Source organism: Chaetodon trifascialis, chromosome 1 (genome assembly GCF_039877785.1).
Source record: "Chaetodon trifascialis isolate fChaTrf1 chromosome 1, fChaTrf1.hap1, whole genome shotgun sequence".
NCBI classification, from domain to species: Eukaryota; Metazoa; Chordata; class Actinopteri; order Chaetodontiformes; family Chaetodontidae; genus Chaetodon; species Chaetodon trifascialis.
In genome coordinates this window covers 4,954,827-4,977,503 of record NC_092056.1, presented here as the reverse complement: position 1 = coordinate 4,977,503, position 22,677 = coordinate 4,954,827, and the positions used below count along the sequence as shown (strand labels likewise).

The 22,677-nt window shown below is 40.6% G+C and overlaps 1 protein-coding gene across 1 annotated transcript; it reads left to right on the top strand.

Annotated features, from left to right (window-relative positions):
- Positions 1 to 4,812: 4,812 nt before the first annotated feature.
- hsd17b12b (hydroxysteroid (17-beta) dehydrogenase 12b) lies at positions 4,813 to 22,261 on the top strand. Its single transcript, XM_070966243.1, has 11 exons — positions 4,813 to 5,159; positions 11,287 to 11,333; positions 12,829 to 12,904; positions 13,609 to 13,716; positions 14,305 to 14,369; positions 15,419 to 15,463; positions 16,177 to 16,211; positions 17,430 to 17,511; positions 18,270 to 18,329; positions 18,529 to 18,678; positions 21,066 to 22,261. The coding sequence occupies exons 1-11, from the start codon at positions 4,982 to 4,984 to the stop codon at positions 21,171 to 21,173; spliced, it is 954 nt and encodes a 317-aa protein (XP_070822344.1). The 5' UTR covers positions 4,813 to 4,981; the 3' UTR covers positions 21,174 to 22,261.
- The last annotated feature ends 416 nt before the right edge of the window (positions 22,262 to 22,677 follow it).

Below are 22,677 nucleotides of genomic sequence, written 5' to 3'. Positions count from 1 at the left end.
ACTGCTGCCTTCTAACATATTTGGTACATTTTCCCTTTACACCGTTTCCTTCTGCAGCAGGAGCAAAACAAGAAAAGACTGATCTCGTTACTAATGATATCATGTTTGCTTCTGCTTTCTCATCTTATTTTTATTTTTCTCTTTATGCCTTTTGAACTCACAGCTTCTCTGCGTCACACACACACACACGACGCTGGAGGACGGCAGCAGTGACCGGAGCACAGCAGCGGGGTCAGCAGGTGGAATCCACAGAGTGAGTGAGAAAAAGTGCAAAAGAGGAAAAAAAAACAATAGTTTTTCATCACATTCATGCTCACGCAGCAGTGATGTGACTCCCCCAACACACACACAATCCAACACACACATGCACACACGCACCCTAAGACTTTGTTGTATCTATAAAATATCTATAAATCTTCTTATTCTTCTCTTCTCCTCCTCCTCCTTCTTCTTCTGCTTATCATCATTATTATCATTGATCGCCACATATTGCGTGAATGGAAACTCATTTTGTCTACACAACCTTTTCTTTTAGAGGTGATCAGGCTGCGGTGAACTTCCTCAGCAGTATTACCTGTAATAAAAAAAAAGAGCATCCGTGTATTATTACAAGCCAAGAATGAGCCCAAATCACAATAGTTAGCGGCCACGTCAGGGGTTTCATTTGTTTCTCTTCATGCTCGTCACCAAACGTGAATAATTGTTCAGTGTGCAGACACTGGCAGCGCTCCGTAACTTTATTTCTGGCCACACTGACGTGAAAATCAGCTGTTTGGTCAAAGTCTCCACACAGCTGTATAAAATTCAGATTATTGCGTTATTATTAGTGTTACTATAGATTTTTAGAGCTGAACATCCTTCAGAAAAGCATCTTGTAACATCTTCAAAGTGAAACTTTTTTCCTTTTCCCTTTTTTCCCTTACAAATGAGCTTTTAGGTGACGGGAGTGATTGGCTCCTTTAAATCTGCACTGTGAAACATTTTAATGAGAGTCACTTCATGCAGGAGCTCCGGCTTAGGGGCCCCGACCCTTCACGCATGCCCATGAGCAAGCATTAACTCCCCTCAGCCACAGAGGAGCAATCCTGCAGGGAGCTCCTGGTTTGGGAGGGGGGGGATGTGTTTCAGCCTCCGTCTCCCTGCAGTTTGTCCTCCAGGACATCTTTGTTTACACAGCTCACCTGCTTAAAGGAGAAATAATAACAATTACTCTGAAGTTAGATGAACACACACTGGTCAGAAGACTTTAGTTCTCTGTGTTGTGTGGCGTGAGGACGGCCGCAATAACATGACGGCAAGGCAGAGGTAGAAAAATGCTTCTGTGATGTCTCCAAAAAAGCCAGTATTAGCCAATATAATTCATTTTTTTTAAAGAAAGGAAAACTAGAATAATATCTAAATGTAGAGAGGTTAGATCCAGAGAGTGAAGATGTTTTTCTCTCTCTCTGTGTGTGTGTGTGTGTGTGTGTGTGTGTGTGTCTTTTCTAAACCAGAAGGTGATTTGGGGCTCTGAATTAGTGCATTTTACATTTTCATGTGAGTGTGAAAGCAGCCTGTGATGTGCTGTACATGTTTGGAGGTGGACACTTTGCATGAAATGATGATTCTAAATGTGTTAGGATATGTCATCCCTGAGTTTTCTTTGACTTCGTCTGGTAGAATTTTATTTGAAATGGAAGATGCAGGGAGCAAGTTGTGTACATGGGGTTGATTTGCATCCGTGTCGTGTTTTTCGGATGTGTGTGTGTGCGTGTGCACGGTCTTTACAATTATTTGTAGATTACGGTCTGAAATTAAAGACGGTGTGTGCGCATGTGTCCTCCATGTAGCCACAAACATTTCCAGCAGCCCACAGCTCATATGGCTGATGTTAAAATCTGATGTGCAAATATCACCAAGCACCCGCAAACCACATAAACATGTTCCTCTCCTGCGTTTGCATCAGGCAGAAATGTTCTCAATCAGATCAGCTGATCCCATGTTTGCAGTTTTCAGACGTGCAGTGAGCAGCACAAAATATTCACCTCGAAATGGAAAAAAATCAGATACGGATTAACTGTTGAGGCTCCAAAAGCAAATTTATTGGAAATGTGGAACTCCTTTGAATATGCCATTAAGCCCAACTCCTCATTTGCCCCTGAATAATTGATTTGTGCTCTTTTTTTCTCAATTTAACAGCAGAAGACAAAGAGAGACACAGAGCAAGTTGTGTGTGTGTGTGTGTGTGTGTGTGTGTGTGTGTGTGTGTGAGTCAGTGTGTGTCCTTGTTCAGTGTGTGTGTGTTACCATTGCTTTACACTTGTACATCCTCCGTTCATACATGCTTTCTTGTCTCTTCATCATATCCAAAGAATGACTGAATAACTATACTGCTCATTTCCTCTGATTAAGAAAGGATTTCCAATTCAACTGTCTGCTGTTAACTGTGTGTTTTGCTTCAGAAGGTGCTGTGTTTGGATATTAATGGTGCTTTTAACCATTTATGCAGGAGCTTGATAATAAAAGCAGTGAAATCTTCTGTCTCGTGTCCTTATTGATTTTGCGTGTGACGTTTTGATAAGTAACACCACAGCATTTGGAGCATCGTGTTATAAGAAACACTAATAAAAGCCTCATGATGTACTGTGTCTTCTTCTCTGAATATAACATAAGAAGACAGAATAAAGTGTGTATTCTTCACTAGTGTAACACACACTGTATTTTATTTGTAACAGCTGCTCTCTTCGTGTGTGTGTCTGTGTGTGTTTTATCCTGTGACAGATTGCTGCACACAGTTGTAAATCTCTCCAATTTTTACGTCTCTTCATCATCAAGGTCTCACAAATAGCGAACAAAAGCAAGGACATCAAGATAAGGAGCTGTCCATCAACGTGGTGCTGAATTATTGGCCGTGGTGGACCGTGTTGTGTGACTAAAATTTATCCATATGCTTTTATTGCACATATATGAACCAGCTGCTTTTTGCACATTTTCTCAAGTCACAAGTCAATTTCTCTCTTTATTTTTTTCAGCGCAACAGTTTCCGCTCGCACTCTTCATCCACCTCATTCACACTCACTCACACGTGGACCTCAGGCCAACTCACTGTACTCGCCTGCAGGCTCTCCTGGTCATGATCAGCAGCTGGTCCATTTATGTCCGAGATGGCCCTTTAATCTAAATTTCATTCAGGTTCCTTTGAAAGCTTAGAGCCAACATTTTAGACTCCTGTTTACCATTGCTGCATTTCTATTTTTAGATGCAATGCTCTTATGTAACGCTCACTCTCACATTATGGACCACTGCTGTCTGCTCCACTTGGCTGAATTGCGTAGTCCCTGCGTGTGTGTGCGTGTACTTAGATTCAATTATGGCTTGTAACTTCTATGAAGTAAAAAGAAATTAAAAGGGAAGGAAAAACAGATGCATTCAAGGCTGAGCATCTATCAAACATGTAGTTGGAAAAACTATTTTATGAGAAACACAAAATATCTAATTCAAGAATGAGGCTGTTTTGTAGATGGTTTAATTATTTAGACCTATCCCCCTTTGTTGATATACACTCAAAATAATTCTTACAAATCTCTGGGTAAATATGCTGGACATGCCAAGAGTTTGTTGTGTTTAAGGATTTCTCACAATACTGTAACTGAGGCCTGTGTACAGTTTATTCAGTGTTTTCCTTAAACCAATAAAATGTGTTTAATGCTGAAATCTAGTCTGCCAGTTTTCATCAAAGCAAATGCAAAGTCTGTTACTCACAGCGTAACGGACGAGGCACCGAGCACAGACAAAAAAACATTTCAGTAACAGAGTAACAGCTGAAATTTCATTTTGGTTTTTTTTCAGCAGGTGTAACACACACACACACACACACACACACACACACACACACACACACACACACACACACATGCACACACACACACAGTATTTAGTCTTCAGCTGTAAAAATATGAGAAAATGTAAAACATTAACATCTTACATACTGTACTGCAAAATGTCAAGCATTTTCTCCAGAAGGTTTTAAACACAGCCTGCAGTTTGACGTGACGGCTTCATAGAAACAAATCTTGGTGTGTGTACAATGACAGACAAACCTGTAAAGAAGCAGGAGGTAGCAGGAGTAGTGATACACTTTGCCAGAGTGCCTGGAGGCTGTCAAGAACAATTATAAAATACTGAAATAGATATAAAAGAAACACCCATTACAGAAATTCAAGGAACATATAAACAACCGCAATCTCCGGGTAAAAGGACAATTTAAAATCAAGTGAAATTGCTGAACACTTGTGGAAAAGGTGTGTGCAACTGATGACAAAAACAAAGATGATGACAAGGAAGTGGAAAGTTCTAGTCCTCAGAAATGCTGCAGAGTGTATTGTTGAAGGTGTAGAAAATATATAAAGTCAGATATATAAGGTTAAAAAGCAGTTAGGTGAATGTAAAAGGAGGAAGGGAAAATGTCTGATTTGTAAGATTATGCTAAGATTATGTGTATATGAAAATAAATAAATAAATCTTTAAACATCACTGTAAAACCTTGCAGGGTGAAACAAGATGACTGAAACATATTATATTTTTATCATAAAACACAGCTGGGCCTATTACACAATGAGCTTGAATAGAAAATGGACAAAAAAAGCTTAAATTGTAAAACAACATAACATCTCAGTAAATGCCATATTACATATTCTTTATACGTTTACAAAATACGGGACTGACGACAGGGAGGACTGTAGCATATGCTGTCAGTAGGTGGCAGTAATGCTTTGCTGCAATTTGTTATCAGAAGCTGGAAAGAAGAGGAGGAAGAAGAAACGGGCCAATCACAGATCGTCAAACGCTGATGCGGAAGTCTCCAACACGGAAGTAGTGTCGTGAATCCTTTCTGACGCATGCATTTGCACTTTGCTCACTTGTTTGTAGAGTAATGCAGATATTGTAAACCCGAACGTTAGCATTAACAGATAATACAGACAGAGGTGTGCGCGGTGCAGGTATGTCGTCCAGCGGAGAAGCAGTGTTAAGGGCCGTGGAGACGCCACTGTTCTGCCTCGGTGCTCTGACCGCGGCCTGGTTGTCTGTGTGCACCGTCTGCCGGCTGCTGACGGGGATCAAGGTGTGGGTGCTGGGCAACGGACGGCTCGTGTCTCCCACTGAACTGGGGAAATGGGCAGGTGAGAAACTTTGGGGGATAAAAACGTTACTGTCCGAGGTTATCGTGGTCTGTGTCATTCAAGTTGTTGCTTTCTATTTAAACTCTATTGGCATCAAAGTTAAAATATATCAAAATATTATAGAGGATAAAATAGGCTTAGTTGTCTTCTTAGTTTTGTACATGTATATGTCTGTACATTTTGTACATGTAAAATAGTTCATGAATGACATTGTTTAGGTTTGTGGTGTTTCCTTGATGAACTTGAGGTATGTTTAGTGTTTTTAAAACTGACGAAAATGTCGTTTTAATCAGCTGTTTCTTCTTTAAACATGAATCCAAACCGCCAAACGGTGAGAAGAAATAAAAACGTGGTTTCTGTCCAATAATCCACAGAATTTACAAGAACGTTTCATCATCAAATCAAAATTTTCCCAAACATGTTTTACTCGTTATAATTGGTGTCTGAAGCAACTCCTCTCACTTCACCTCATAGTAATTATCATTGTTTTATGATTCTGTCACCTCCCATCTCGTTTACCTTTGTGTTTATTCAAAATTCAAAATCTGTTGAATCATTTTATGTGTCTATAAAACTGAGCGTCAGGCTGTAAAAGCACTGTTCACTGACCTCTTCTGGCTGAAACTCTGCTGCATCCACAGACTGTATAAAACAGGCTGCATCTCTGACCACATCCAGCGAAACAGGTGATGTATGCAGCAGCTCGACTTTAAGCAATCTCAGCATTTGATTATTTGTAGCATCGGCAAACAGCAGCTTTTCATTAAAGGGCCTTTGAATGTAACTTTAGTCTTCAAAGTCCATGGTCTTAGATGTACTAACAAATCCTGTTTGGCTGATTATCAACTGTACAGTAGATAAAAGGTCATTGAGCAATGAAGGCCTGCAAGCTTTGGACCTTTAGGAAACACTTCTTTTATCTGAACTAGCTTTTAACTTTATTGCATAGGAGGAAATGTACTTTAACTGCTTCGCAACATAGTTCCATATTACATACACCTCCAGTTTGAGGGCACGATCTTTTGATGTTTTGCTGAACTACATTTTATTGGGAGGCTTTTCTAATATTCTGCCCTCCTCAAGGGTGTAAACGGCAGGGACAAAAAGTTAGAAACACCTTTCAATGCAATGTATTCCAGCACAGCAGCACCTTTAAATAAATAAACCCATTTCTGACTGTCGATGAAAACAGGGCATTATGAACTTTCTAAAGGTTGAATTCATGGCAGAGCTGTGGCATTGGATTGTGTTAGATTGTACAGGTGTAGCTCCTAATAAAATGGCCACTGAGTATAAATTATAAGCAGACACGTTTTCTTTAATGAAGTGATTTTTGCATATCAGTCTGAACGTGTCAGGAACAACCTGTACTGTACCGTGCTGTGTCGCAGCTGTCTGCATAAAAAGTCTAGTCTGAATGTTTAATGGTTCACAACGATGACTGTGAAGTTTCCACATTTTGCCTTCTTTGTCCCAGAAAACGTCAGACTGTGGTACGTTTCACGTGAAGTAAGGAGTGGGCAGGGAATGATCAGCGTGTTGTAATCGGGTGTAAACTGTAGTAAATCTTGTAATTGGATTACAGCTCGAGGGGATTATCAAATCAGACTGAACACTGTAAATCTATCTGGTTTGCTTTCTGACTGAAACTTGAACCTTTGGACAGACTGCTGCTTTAATGTCGGTGAGTCAAGGTGTTCAAGGGTCACATCATAATGCATAAAGCTGTTAGACTACAGGTGTTTGAAGCTTTCTTATTAATAGTTAAGATAAGCATTTTATACAGCATTATGGAAAGAAATAGGAAGCATTTAAGTATTTTTTAATGCAGTTATATTACATCACATCTTATATCGTTGATGGAAGTCATAAAATGCTTGTTTATAGTCTGTTCTGGCTAAAATCTTCATGCATATGCTATGTTTCTGTATTTTGTATGTGTATTTACCTACTTGGACACAAGGTTTCTCGGCATTTTCCAGTTTTTCTCATTAAACCAGTGCAGTCTCCGTCGCATCGGCCTGCTTGAGAAACCCAAATGTTTGGAGGATGTGAGCTGAAGTTGCCTTTGATCTTTTTGTGTGCAGCTAAAAATGGAAAGGCGTCAGATGGGTTTTTATTTTTGGATTACACATGCAAAGTGATTCAGAATATCCAATGAGGCGAAGGAGCCCGTTGGCCTCGGCTGCTGCTTCCATTCACAAACTTTGTCTCAGCGAAGTGGACTTGATTGAGAGGACGGCCTGATTATGTAACACGACCAGAGTCATTCATAAAGGAGACGCATGATCCTCGGGATTCTGGTTCACTGGTACCCACATCGCACTTTGTGTGTGTCTGCGTGAGACAAAGATGGAGTCTGTGGCAGTATTACAGAGAGCTGTTGTGGTGGTTTCATTCCACCTGATACAATGCTACAATTCTCACTGATGAGGCTGCATTGTTTTATTGTAGTAACAAGGCAGCTGGTTTATAAATGAAGTGTGCAAGACATTAACATTGTCTAAAAAGGAGTTCCAGCTAATTTTCTTTTCCTCACAGTCCTCTCAGTGCATGTGTGATGGCATCATATGAGAACATTTGTCTGATATAAATGTACAATTCATTTAAACCCTCGAACATATACAGTAGATACATACAAATCAAATCTGATTTCTTTAGTTGTGATGTTCTTTTGCGCTCAGATGACAACCTACCTTGTCATGATAACAGTCTTTGTTGTCTTTTCAGATATGGTAGTAAATTATTTTAGTATTTTCATTGGTTAGGTAGTGCTTGGTGCAGTGTTACATTGCATTAGGGCTGCAACTAATAATTATTTTCTGAATTGGTTAATCTACAATTCATTGTTTTGGACTATAAAATTGCAGGAAATAGTAAAACACTGTCAGGATGATTTCCAACAGTCCGAAACCCCAAGATATTCATATTTTCCTTTGGAAAACTGGTACCAGAGAATTTTTGACATGTGATTGAAGCGAATAATCGATGATCGAAGTAGTTGCTGATTAATTTTGTCAGGCAACTAATCAGTTAATTGATTAACTTAACTGGCTTTTCACACATTCCCACACTTAAAGTAAATTGCACTTATTGGTCAAATGAATTAAACACATCCTGTGTCTGTTATTTCTGTATGAAGTGGTTTGTTTCAAATACCTGCACTGTTACTCCCCTTGTGGGAAGAAAGGGGATGTCCGGAAGCAGGGCAGCAGCTGATTTATTCCCAGTCCTTCAGTTATTCTCAACAATAAAATGATGTTGGCTATCAAACCCGACGCCCAGATGAGGACACATAGCAGCACTGTCATCAGAGCACCTAGCTGGTCTAACCTACTTTTGTAGAAGACAGCAGTTCCTGAAATAACCCTTGTTTTATTTGACTGAAGGGAACATGCACTCAGCTGTAAAAGCTTTTTTTTTTTTTTTTTTTCTGTTCCGACTGCAAAACATTTCATTCTTAAAACAACTAAAAATAACCCAGCCTATGTTTCCCTCATCATTGTGCCTGCAGACTCTCCATCACTCTCCCCTCCTTTTCTCTGTGCTATTTATAGTTGCCCCCAGGATCCCCCATGTTTGTGTTTGTCATTTTCTCTCCTCTTTCCTCCCCCACTCCCTTCTGTTTGGCTCTGCTGCAGCCCTAGAGGATGCTCGGCACCTCAGCATCATCTGTACTCAGGAAGATCACACAGAGGGGAGATTGGTACAGCGAAGGGCAGATAGACGGATGAGTAAGAGGAGGGATGCATTGTGCTGTCAAAATAACAAAATGTTTGCTTAAAATAAACTTTATTGTCTCTGTGGGGATATTTGTAGTAGGCATTGCGGCAACGGCACAAATAACTTCACGAAAACAGCAGCGATCAGGTGTGCAGAGCTCAGCGCTGGCTGAGATTATCACGATAGAAAAATCCCACATTAACAGCATTACTCATGATATTTACAACGTCAAAGGCTTGTAATTCTCATATAAAAAAAACAACAACATGCCATCTAATAAATTATTTGATTAGGGATGCACAAAGCCGATATGCCTGATCAGTATTAATGCTGACGCTGACCTTATTAAGTCTGCCACAATGGGCCACCAGCTCAGCTCAGCTCGGCCTCGTATAACCTTACATAAAAATAATCCAGACGCATGCAGTGAGGTTTACGATTTGTGAGGGAAGAGAGAGGACTGCAGAAGAAGTTGAACGCCAGCGTCCGTACGTAAAATAATATAACAAGCGAGCGCCCAGCAGTTCTTGGTCTCATAAGGCCGCATTCACATCATCGTGAGATACAGTCTCCTCATTTCAGTGAAACCGCTGCATTTTGGGTGCTGAAGCAAAACAACTGTGAGCCCTTTATATGCCTTTAAACTCAGTGGTTTACCACCAGGTGTTCAGGCTGAAAACTGTGTGTTGTGTTGTTTACTGAGACAATAAACAGTGAAATAGGGAAGGAAGGCTGGTTTAGGTGATTGATCGTGCTTCGGCGTTGATGCCAGATGAGACGTGCGTTTTCTGCCAGTGCCTTCTCTGCCAGGGATGTATTTTTTTCCACGTTTTACAAGTTGTAGCTTCTTTGCAGCAGCATCCATATTTGAAGCATTGCAGTCCACCACAAGCCGATATTGAGCTTCAGGTGATTGATGTTGCACCATGTGATGAAGCTCTCCATCAGTCCCCTGTACTCCTTTGGAAAAATAGTCTCCAAGTAAAGACTCCGTGTTTCTCACTGGAAATTAGTGGTATCTTAATATCTTTTATTAGATTCCTTCAAAGTCTTCACTACATAAAGGTACTAAAGTGTGTTTTAATAGAGTCTGTACTGCTGTTGGTGCACCTTGCTTGTAGTGTTTAATGAGCCAAAGCCCCTCTAGCGGACCCTAGAGGCTGTGCTGCTCAGTGCACCCAGCCAGACAGATGTGGTTTGACCTATGTGCACGTCACTCTCACAACTAGATCTAAAGCACGATGTAAAAACTGGAATAAAATAAGAACAGAATAAAGATTAACACCTACAACCGCAAGATGAAGAACAACACACGAGTTTACATTAAAATAAACTGAATGTTGCTCTTTGCACTGATCTTTTCAGGGACATATTGTAACGCCCTGACTCTCCACCTCACTCCCCATCTACTTTTTGTTATATTTAGCCAGAGGTGTGATGAATAGTTCCTTCTGAAAGATGGGAAATGCTAAAAATAGGCCCCTGCTGCTGCTGCTGTTTGTGCCAGGCAGTTCCAGGGCATCCGCTCGCTCGACTGCCACCGATGACAGAGAGGACCTAACTTTCCCTCCCCCTCTCCCTCCCTCCCTCTCCTTCCCTCTCTGTCCTCCATACTCACCTCAGCTGCTCTCCATGTACCCCGTCCTGCCGTTCATCTGTCTGCTCTGACATTCGCTTTACCCTTGAAACTTAATTTATTTCATTTTTCTAAAGCTTTTTGTTCTTGGCCGTCATTGGTGGTTTGGCACTGCACTCTCCAGAGATCACCTGCCTGTCAGGCAGTCAGTCTACAACTGACATCTTAATCATCAGGTTTCTGCTGCCGTGAGGGTCCTGGAGGTGGCGCTCTTCGTCTGCTCATCTGTGGTGGCTAGCACTGCGTAGTCCCCCTTGGTCTTCTGCCTTCATTTTGATTTCACACCAAAGAAGATAACAACATCAAATCTCTGCTTTTGAGTCCACAGCGGGGGGGACAAACATCTCTGGCCTCAAATTTTCTAATACTTTCTTCTGTGGGAATATTTCTTTAAAACAGCAGCTTGTGCTCACAGAGCACATTTCAGACTAAAACATGTGGCTTCTCCTTCGCGTCAAAGTGTGAATGTCCAGTTGAAGGTATGCAGACACCCCCGTCCACATACTTTTGTCTTGTCTTGGTCCAGGGTTTTTCATGGTTTCAGAACGGCTCTTTACCTCCACTAAAGGACAGCGCGACTTTCTTTTCTCAGTTTTAATGAACAGGCCAATTGAGTCCCTTTCCTGTATGTTCCTGGACACAGACTGTGGTGGATAATGAGAAGCACATCTTGCCTTATTAAATTCTCTGTTTTCATATATGGGTTAAAACATTCTACACTTTGTCCTGCTAATTCAGTCTCTGTCTGTCCTTTTTTTCTGTGTTTAGTTGTGACAGGAGCCACAGATGGGATTGGGAAAGCTTATGCAGAGGAGGTAAGATTCCCCAGATTCTGGACATTTTCAGCCTGCTAACCTAAACAGCACAGGGCCACAGTGTAGGGGGGGGGGGGGGGGGGGGGCTGAGTGGCATTTCTCTCCATCTATCATCCATCTGCTTTAAAATGCTTCTTTACCTGTAGTGTTGTAAGATTGAGCAATGAGGTTTGTACTTTCTGTTTTTTAACATTTGCATTCATTTAGAAATGCTAGCGAACATTAGCTAGCTGGCTAGCCACCCAATGTTGCCTAACAAGCAGGGCACTCAGATCCTTTACTTAACTAAAAGTACAAACTGAAACCAGTCTATGTTAGAAGTAAAAGGGTTGCAATGAAAATTAAGTATTAAGTAAATTAAGTATAATCAGGAAATTATACTTAAAGTATTCAATGCAGAAAAATGTCCCCTGTGACTGTTATTACCTTTATGTATCATATTATTAGATTGTTATTTTTCATGCATTAATACAAAAGCAGGCTTTTGCCATTTTAATTATGTCATATAAGACTGCACTAATGATCATTTTCATTATGGATTAATCTGCTAATTATTTTCTCCATTAATCGAGTGATTGTTTATTTGTACAAATTCTACAGACAGTGAAAAATGGTGTCACAGTTACCCAGAGCCCATCAGCTGAGGAGTTTAATATTAGCAAAACATCATATTTTATAAGCTCTTCGTATGTTTTGTACACACCAATATTCACGTGTAAAGTAGGAACTCTAGCTGTCAGGTAAACGTAGAAAGTCTAATACTTCTGTCTGAGGTTCAGTAGAAGAAGAAGCATGAAGAGAAAAGAAGCAAAGTACAAAAACCTCAATTTTTTAGTTAAGTACTTGAGTAGAGGTAGGATAGCCCTATATGAGAAATGTTACACATTGCAGAAGAATGACCCAGTTTATGTATCCTGTTCATTTACTGATGCATGTGGACGCCTGAAAGAACCCATGAATATTCAGTTTCAGCCTGAATTTCACCTTCTCTAGCCAATTGTGCTGTTAGTAGCGATTCCAAAGACACCGATTGGTCAGAAGCTGGAAATCCCACCCTCTCCCCCTCGCGAGCCACCTCGTTTTGTGACACACCGTGAAAAAAAAAAAAAAAAAAAATAGTACCACGCAGTCAACCTGCCAAATGCCCATGCTCACACAAAGACAGACGCTTGTGCATGATTTTTCACCTCGCAGCATGTGAAATCAGGCTTCAGACTCAAAGAATTAAACCTGCAAACAATGACCTGAATGTTACATGAACAAATCAATTATAAAAGTGTACAAAACTAGGATTTACGGTGACAGAAGTGTGTTTTTGAACACACCTTTTGATGCTCTGGATACAATCCTAAATGTTCAGGCTTACAAAACTAACATGTGCAAAACTCTTATTTTAAAGCAAAACTTTATGAAAGATTTTATATTCCATAAACACAAACTTCTGTTTAAAGCCAGCTACACGTCGCTTTTGTTGACATGTTTTTTGTGCTTGCAGCTCGCCCGCAGAGGCTTTGCCATCGTGCTGATCAGCCGCTCTCAGGAGAAGCTGGATGATGTGTCCAAGGCGATCTGTGAGTCGTATGCGTGTTTATGTATTTATATTAAACATGCTGTGTAAATGCACACAAAAATTGATGGAAAGATTTTTGTGGGCAAGCTTCATGTAAGTCACTTTGACATACTGCATGTGGCTCAACATTACTCTGTTAAATCCATCACATGAGCTAATCCCATATTTTAGAGTCAAGGGAAATCAGCAGTACCTGTGGTCCAAAGGCACAAAACTAATACAGTGTTAAGTGTGACAGCTGCTCGACTGGAGTTCAGTCTTAATGATCCGTGCACTTATACGGCCTCATTTATCCCAAACCTGAAATGTTGCATCCATATTGCACTGTGTGATAGTCCAACGGGACTAAATGACTAACGACCAAATTGTATTGCATTGCGTGTTTTTTCACGAGCCAATTTTTATTGTGTGGAGATTCAGCGGGACGTTCACGCCTTCGGTTATGAGGCAGTAAAGCCTCCTGCTGGAGCTGAAAGTGAATCTGTCCAATTAAATAAAAGCTTTCTCTTAAGGGAAGGATATCCTCATTGATGATATAGGATTATTCCAGGGTTTAATTTTTTCCCCTCTGCTCTTCCCTTCCCTTTCCCAGTGGGTGTTTGTTAGCAACGTGGCCACTCATGAACGCTTCACACGAGGGATTTTTCATTTTTTCTCATAAATATATGCAAAATTAAAACGTTTATGCACATGTGTGCCCCCCAGCAAGCAAATGTGGCGTGGAGACCAAAACGATCGTGGCAGACTTCAGTGCTGTAGATATCTACCCGAAGATTGAAGATGGACTTGCAGGACTGGAGGTTGGAGTTCTGGGTAAGACCGCAGCAGGTGCTCAGGCCACCTCACTTTTTATAAAACTGAATCCGCTGGTCAGATGAGATGGAAAATTCAGTGTGAATCATGGCCTACAGACGGCAGGAATGCTGCATAATCCACTCTGACAAATGTAAGGTTTTCATATAATCATAAAGGTTAATTTATCCAGGCTTCTTCAGCCCTCTGCTGCCCTCCTAAGATCGGAAAGAGGAATAACACTCTGCACTGCATATTACACATTACACATTATCTTTTCATGCATCAGGTTATCAACATTATGTAGTATTTCTGAATGTGGGTTGATTTTATTTATGGATTATCAGAGACAGAAGAAACAAAAATCCAAAGCACGTTGAAGTGAAAACACTGTTTTCCAGCCCCCAAAGATGTTAGAAGACAAAGAAAACACAAAAGACAGCCTGCACAAAGACTAAACAACAATCCTGAAATACAAAAACACTTCTTCCCTCATCAAAATGACAAGAACAGCTAAAGTTTCAATGTCACATTAAAATTTGTTCCCCCTCTTGCTTAAAAACATCCTAACCTAACGTCCCAGTGCTGTTTGTTTTCTCTTGTTAACAGTGAACAATGTTGGGATTTCCTATGCATACCCCGAGTTCTTCCTCAACATCCCCAACCTGGAAACAGTGAGTCAGAGGTTCATTATTGTTCTGAACGCCATGAATATAAAGGATTATACCATACATGCATATCAAGAAAAAAAAGTTTGTAAAACCTTTTAGAAGATTATGAGGAATAAAAGTGGTAATAAAGCACATTCTGTAACGTACAGTTTGTCTTTCATACACATCTTGTTTGTAGTTCCAGCACAAACTGGGTCCTCTCCAGTTACCTGTTTTGGTTAAGAACTGGAACATGCGTTTGTAATTGATAACATAGTGTAATTATACTGCTGGCTTATTCAAAATGAGTGCATGTGGCAAATCTCAGCCAAAGCTAAAGAGTGGAGAAGGTTCATAAAGCCAACAAACTGCCTGAGAAACGTCTGTGACTCAACAATATCTGCTTAAAGTTTGCTAACTTAAGCTAACATCAGCCGCCATAAGCACCACACCAGGTAAGGCTGTCACAGCAAAACTTGTAATATATAAGAATATGTACACTATACAACAATATAAATCAAGCATGAATAACAATCAGTATGAAATATATAAATGTAAATATGTAAACTGTGTGTATTATGCTACAATGAATAGCAGCTACATAGAAATACAACTGTTGTCAACATCCTACATGGAGTAACAAGAATAATACTATAATAATAACAATATTAACTAGTATATAGCAATATTGCTATAACATATATGATTTGTTACTAACTGACCAATCAGAGCAGACTGAGGCGGACAGTGTCACAGTATTGGACAGTATGAGAAAAATAATGCGATTCTTGAACATTAGAGCATGTAAACCTATTCCAGCAGGCAGCTAAAATAAAAGTAAGAACCTGAAAATTGCTGTAATGTGGCCTCTTTAATCAGCCATGTTAGCTGCTGGTGAGTTAAACCTCTCACATGTAGTCGAATGCATGTGCTGTTTCTCCTTTGCTTTGGCAGGATAACATCTTTGACACCTGCACTTGAATTAGTGGCGCTTTCCAGGTTTCTGAATCACCGTATTTGTCAGGAAATGCACAAAAACACCACTCACGTTGTTGCTTTTCTTCTCGTTTCAGGTCATCGACACCATGATCAACATTAACATAACCTCAGTGTGCCAGGTGAGGATTTCTTTTGTAAAACTTGGGTGTAAGTGAGGCTTTTTGACTATGATCAACAAAAAACGTCTGAGAAGAAACGAATCAAACTTAATAACTGAGTATTTCTCCTTTGAGTTAATATTGAGCGGAGGCACCTGTGGGGCACTGCAAATTCTCCCCATTTGCCTTTGAAGAACCAGCAGAGGTTATCGTAAATGAACGGATCAGTCTCTGTCTGCAGGACTCCGTAGACCTGGACTTGTAAATGTTTGTCGTTATGTGACGTCTGGGTTGCCTTTGAGTTATTACGTTTGTCCGAGTAGATTCAAATGGCTGATATAGTTTGAGATCCAGTGTCAGGTAGTCCCAGAGGCCAATAAAGACGCAGACAACACAGTGACATAAAGCACAGTAAGTCACTTCCGTCCCTCTCCGCCGTGTTCTGCAGCTCCCAGAGCAGCAGCTTAAGTCCACCCACTCTTAGCACTTAATTTATGTCATTCAATATTTCTTTAAACTGCTCCCTCTGCTATCATTATCATCCCTTTCTCTCTTTGTCTTCCCTCCCCGATCACCTCTCCACACACAACCCACACACACACGCATTTGCAAATGTGGATGCACACCTCCACACACTTGTCCGCAGCCCACGCACTTTAATAGGATTTTTTGTTTGTCGAATGCTTTTACTCTGTTTCTCACCGTCTCTCTCTCTTTCTCTCTGTTGTTTCCAGATGACGCGTCTGATTTTGCCTCGAATGGTGGAGCGGTAAGTTAGTCTGACTCGAGCAGGAAGAGATTTGTTAACAGGTTACTGATGTCTGTGACTCTTTGGTAATTAACGCCAGCACAAATGCATTAAGCAGCACAGAGCGCTGGATGATAAATAGGTAACATTGAGCTGAAATGGTATTGTGATGGTATCATCATATCATGTAATAGTTTTATAAAATTGTCTTATCCAATTAATGACTTCCCGCTAATTTTAATTATTTTTTCATTTTGCACATGAAGAATTTTATGCAATGCAGTGCAATGCAAAATAGTAAAAGGAATAATTAGATGCTCATTCATTTTCTTGCAAAGAGTTAGATGAGGAAATTGATGCCGCTCTCACATCAATGCGAAGCCGGAGCTGGGACACGCTTAGCTTAGCTTAGCTTATCTTAGCTTAGCTTAGCACAAAGACTGGAAGCAGGGGAGCCGCTGGCCTCGCTCTGTCCTAAACCTACAAAGAAATCTGCCTTCCAGCAACAAGTTTTATCTCGTTTGTTTCATCCGTACGCAGCAGAAGTGTAATAACAGCATGTTGTGGTTTTGGGTGTTTTTTCTTTAATGATTAAAAAAGCTCCTTACATGCATTAAAAATAACTGAGGCTGAAAACACAATAAAGCCTCAGCGTCAGCACGTGAAGCATTGGTTTGTAGTACAGGAAGTGACCAGATTAGTGGGTAACCCTGAAGAAAAACAAAGGTTATGCAATGTTTCAATCTCAAATTGCACCTTACAGATATACAATGAAACGAATTTTTTGCACTAGCTAATATTTTTAGCAAAGAGGGATATTTCTTATTGGGAAATGTAATCTCCTTTATGATATATATACATAATGTACCATCTGTAATTGTGGTCGTTGTAATGTTATCTGAAAGCCGTCGCTTGCTTGGCCATCACATGCACACAGTTATTTTTTTCTTAAAGTATCATCCACCTCTGGTTGGAAGCACCACAAACTGGAGCAAAAATATCCTCAGATGGTAAATATGTGGGTGCTGATGTTAGCATATCTTTGATCTGATCAATATCTCCCAGCTCTTCTTTGATGCACAACAAGAGCAGGTTCGGTTCAGTTTGCAAGCGCACGTCGTATCATGTTCCCTCTGCATTCTGGGATTGATCTCAGGCTGAAGTGTTTGTTGCTGTCACCCCTGTCTCTCACGCTTTGTTTTTCAGTATAAAATAGGAAATAAATTCCTGTGTTTTCAGGAAGAAGGGGGCTATCCTCAACATCGCATCTGCCAGTGCGATGTACCCTGTTCCTCTGCTTACGGTCTACTCTGCCTCCAAGGTAATCTCAATACGTAGTTTATGACCTTTTCCTCAGTTGTTAACTGAAGTGTTGCATACAGATGCATCTCTGCATCATAAACGGTTTACATCTTATCATATACTGTACTGCTCTCCATGAGGACAAACCCATCTTTTTCCTTGTGTTATGAGTGATTCTGCCTAATCTACCAACAGACATTGAGGCAAAATGTGTCTGCTGTTGGCGAGAGATGTTAGTTCAGCATTTATTTGGATTTAGAGATAAAGGGAGGGATCGTCTTTTTTCCACATTTGCTGTTTTAATTGTTGAATATAAATAAGTCGCTGACTAACTCAGGTCCCGAGGTAGTGTACCAATTAAAAATGTTTATAGGAGCATGTGGCGTCATAATGTTTTATAACCGTCTCATGTGTGTTTGTTAGCTTAAAAAGCCGGCTGTTCACACTTTGAGCTGATTAATTTGCTGGTGTCTTAATACTGGGTCATGTTTATCCACTAAACCCTCGTTTCTTTCAGTTTAAAAGTGCTAAATCTAAAATCCATCCAGGGTGAATCTTTAGTTTATTGCTCAATTTAATGATCTCAGTTCATTACAACTGCCATTAACATTGTGGCAGTACAATGTACGTGAAGACTGTGCACATATTTCTGTTTTTGCACAGCAGATTTTGTATTATATATGTTCCTTTGAGAGTTGAAATCCCATGATTTTTGGTGTTTGATGCCATCTTTTTCTTTGTGGAATTGTAGTTTTGACCTGCCTTTATGTTACACAGGCATTTATGGACTTCTTTTCACGAGGGCTTCAAGCTGAATACAAGAGCATCATCATCCAGGTAAACCATGGCCCAACCTTAGTCCTCCTGCTACAAGCCCACATGGTTTTGATAGCAATTGTTGAGTCATAACTGTCGTTAAATATGCAGTTTGAAGAAAAATCCTTTTCTAGGCTTAAGAAAAATAAATGTTCTCTCAACACTGTGCCGATACTTCACCAAACTGTGTGTAACCAGTGTGTTTCCTTGTTTTTTTCAGAGTGTTTTGCCATTTTTTGTTACAACCAAGCTGAGTAAAATCCGTCGGGCTACGCTGGACACGCCCAGCCCAGAGCGCTACGTTTCAGCCGAGCTCAACACTGTGGGGCTACAGACCCAGACCAATGGATACCTGCCGCATGCCATTATAGTAAGTCTGGGTATATGATAGCAAAGTCTAATGTAAATAGTGCACGTCATGTATTTTTCTTTCGTCAAATCTTCACTCATTCAGATTTGAGCTTCATTTTGATCTTCACAGAAAGCAGTTACTGATTTCTCTAAAAACCTAAAATGAACTGCCTCTCAAATGATTGCCAAATGTTCCCCCATCAGCCAAACTCCAGCTGAAATTAGTTTGAAAGGACCCACAGTCTATTTTCTACATCAGTCGTCAAACAGTCTCTCTGTAGAGCGAGGTGAAACGCATCTCAGGCTGCTGAAGAGCCACATTTATGTCTCGAAAAACAAGCAGAGTTCCTTTTGTACGACACAAAAGACATTATATCTCTATCTGTTTGGGCTTTTTATTGAATGCTCGCCTGTCAGGGAGGCTGGCATCTGTGCTAACTGAGGACCTGCTTTGTCATCTGCTTGTCCACTCAGAGTGACTCAAGATCTGCTGAACGTGTCCAGCCAGTTAGAACTTGAGAGCACACCGCCGGCCAAATCTTCCTCTGCATATTGTGGCCATTTATATAACCAGGCTGAACAGTTGAAGTGCAGCTTTGACAGCTAGGGGAAACTCCATAAAACCAGTCTAACGCAACTGGTTTCCCCGTAGAAGTAATAACTCTGGTGAGGCGTAACCCTCATTAGGAAAGCCCAGTCATGTCAAAGGTATTCAAGGGCAGCAGGGCCAGAACCTCATCAGGCTGCAGTTTCACTTTACACAAAAAGCCTCCCACCTGCTCATCTCCATTCACTAAATTAATACTGTGTCGGCAGTTGCTAAAGCATCTGTCAAAAGGTAAACATCCTCTGGAATAATGGAGTGGGATGCTCTGCTACCTTGCTGCATTGTCGGCGTCCTAACGCTGTAATTAATCTGTGGAGACACAAGCATCAGAAATGAAACAGACACACTAATTTAGTGCGGCTTTTTCGGGCATTTGGAGTGGTCGCACAGGGAAACAGTCATTTTCTCCTTGCAGTTTCTCCATGGTGCGTTGGATACTGTTGAACTGTCTGACTGGAATATCAATGAACATGTTTATATATAAATCTAAAAATAACAACACCATCCACCACAGCATACAGGTGTTCAATAAATCCCATTCAGCACAGACGAGCCTTTGTTGATCGTGTGCAGTCAACAGTTTTTGTGCAGATAACGTGAATGCAGCACAGATCTTTGCCGCAATCAGCTCCTATGTCTCACTAAACCACAAGCAGGAGACAAAAAGTGTGTGTTCTGATTATTTGATAATCCCTCTCCCGTCAGTTGTGCTGCCCGTCTCCCAGTCTTAATCCACGAGTCACCAGTGGCTAATCGAGACCGCTGTAAAGCAATCTGCAACCTTCTTAATTTAGATGTTCTGTCATCTTTGCTGTAGCTCATTTTTTAAAGATGTTTTTTGGTTGTACTATTAAGATGTCATGGTGAATGATCCACTGTACTGTAAGCTATGAATGCAAGCTCAAATTCAATCATGTTTCAGCTGCGTTTAACACAGTCAGTTAGTAACTTCATCCTGCTGTTGGTCTATGAAGCTATCATTGGTAGCATAGACATTATATGAGGTGATGAAGCTCAACATCTTTGTCAATATGTTCACCTGGACAGGTGTGACCCAGCAATCCTCAATAGCAGTTTGTAGTCTCTAACTACAGCAAATGTGGCCTTTTTTAACTGAATCAAACGCCCGTAATTCAAATATATTATCCATTATTATATCCATCTTGGATTTAATGACATATCACAAAATTCAGATTTAGAGTAAATTGGCATGAGAAATGGAAAGAATACAACTGAGAGGAAATCTATAGGTATTAAATTGAATGTGGTGTAATAGTAAGTCAGTGAAAGAACCATTTATGATGCGTCATAAAACTCCTCCTTACTTAGAAAAGGATTAAAACAGCAGGGGGTCTTTCAGCTGTTTCAGCTGCTGTGCTGTTGTCTGGTTAGTTAAATGTGACGTTACGTCACTTTATGGGTAAAGCACAAAAGACTTTATTGCTGTAATTTGAACTTCCTACTGATGCACAAGATGTACCATTTAAATGCAAATTTTGCAGCTGACCCCATGTCCAGAAAGATAAGGTCACCGTATTATAAAGAAACTGAGGTTTTGTCTTTGTAGATTTTGATAATATCAGGAAATGGTTGATCTGTATGCAATATGTGCTGCTGCTGCAGAGACTTGTACCAAAATGGCAGTAAATCAGGCATCATTTGAGAAGAGCATTGCCTGAATTTCCCTTTGCACAAACTTGCTCGCCACAGTTGTTGCTCCTGTGGGTTGGAAATTAATAATGAATGCTAATCTGTTATTTGTAAATGCCACCAGCTGACCATGTAATTTCCCTCTGTAGGGCTGGGTGACTACAGCCCTGCTCCCTGCCAAGATCCTCAACAACCACCTGATGGGGATGGGCTTGTCCCAGCGAGCTCGTTACCTCAAGAAGCAGAAGCAGGGGTAGATAGATCAGCGGCGGCCGGGAGCAGCGGCGACAGGGGGGACCAACCACCATCGTGGACCAAGAAGAGAAAAATGGGACTGTTTCTGCACAACATCCCGGTTTCCCTCCCTCTGACGCTCCCAGTCACGTCAGTCAGTCAGTCAGTCAGTCAGTCAGTCAGTCAGTCAGTCAGTCAGTCAGTCAGTCAGTCAGTCAGTAACACATTCTCAAGATTTAAAAGGATGAAATTGGCAGTTTTTTTGGTGATAATGGCTTTCTTATTTCCTCATGCTTTTGTAATTTTTCCAAAGCACTTAGATTCACACCTTTCTTCTGGAGCGCCAACTGAGAATCATTACTTTATTCTTTTCATCTTAATATTTTCTCTACAGTATGATGTGGTGTTGAAGGGACCGCATGTACAGTTTAACCAGACTACATTTCATCTGTAAAGTAGTAAGAGCGGACACTGTCGAAGAAAACCAGCACAGGGGGGAATGTTCTGGTTGGTTATCGAACGTGTGTTATGTTTACCTGCAGAATAGATGGTCAAATTAATTCTTACAGCCGGCCTTACTGTTTGCCGTGACTTTCTACACCATAATTCTTACAATTCTCAAGATAAATTCAGTCGTGGTTATAACGATGGGCTGGTTTTGTGTGCAGCAGTAAATGTTTTCCCATGTTGTTGTCGGATTTACTTACATGTTAAACAAAACCAAATGTACAGAAACCAATGGAAAAATCTCTGATACCTTTCTTTGACTTTTGAATACTTTGTGTATGTGAAGTTCGTGTTCATAGAGTTCGTGAGTAATAGTCTCTTACTTCACTCGTCTTGGCTCAGATACCAGCTTTTGCTTGCTTTCACTCAGGCTAACTGTTTGGGTGCAGCAGCCGGGGACCAGCTTCAGTTCTAAAGTTTGTGTCTTTGTCAGGGGTAATGACATTATGTGTTAGATGTGCTCCAAATCCCTGGGTTGCATGTAGTTTGAGCTGAAAGCAGAGCGAACCAGAACACCCGGATATCATTAGGATGCACTGACTATAGAAGACTACATTGCATTTGTCCTTTCAGCCAACAATAAATATCAGCTTAAATAACTTCATCCAGACTTCTGTCTCTGTCTGACTTCTTATGCTCGGTTTCATCTTTCTTGTCACTTCTGTTTTGGCTTCCATGACTGTAAGATTTAGAGCATTTATTATTTTATACTAAATACATGGAAAGGCCTGATAAGATAAGGTTTTGTAATTTGATAAAACATCCCGTGTAGGATGTGTATAATGTCTGTAAATCTCCTTATGTGATACAATCACACCCAAACATTCAGTGGAAAAGTCCTCAAACTCTTATCTGAATTGAAAATGCCTATTATTCTGTGTTTCTTCCTCTTCATCAGTCAGCTCATGTAACTTCCTGGAGTTATTTTACCGTTCATCATCATTTTCACAGTCCATACAAAAGTGTTACTTTTCCACGTTCTGCCTCTTCCCTCCCAAACATCGCCGGCTGGTTCCCATG

What these genes read in the sequence shown, in the direction of transcription:
- hsd17b12b (XM_070966243.1), top strand. Translation starts at nt 4,982, where the DNA reads ATGTCGTCCAGCGGAGAAGCAGTGTTAAGGGCCGTGGAGACGCCACTG. An exon ending in GGAAAGCTTATGCAGAGGAG is followed by an intron (nt 11,334 to 12,828) that starts GTAAGATTCCCC and finishes TTGTGCTTGCAG; the next exon opens with CTCGCCCGCAGAGGCTTTGC. An exon ending in ACAAGAGCATCATCATCCAG is followed by an intron (nt 18,330 to 18,528) that starts GTAAACCATGGC and finishes TGTTTTTTTCAG; the next exon opens with AGTGTTTTGCCATTTTTTGT.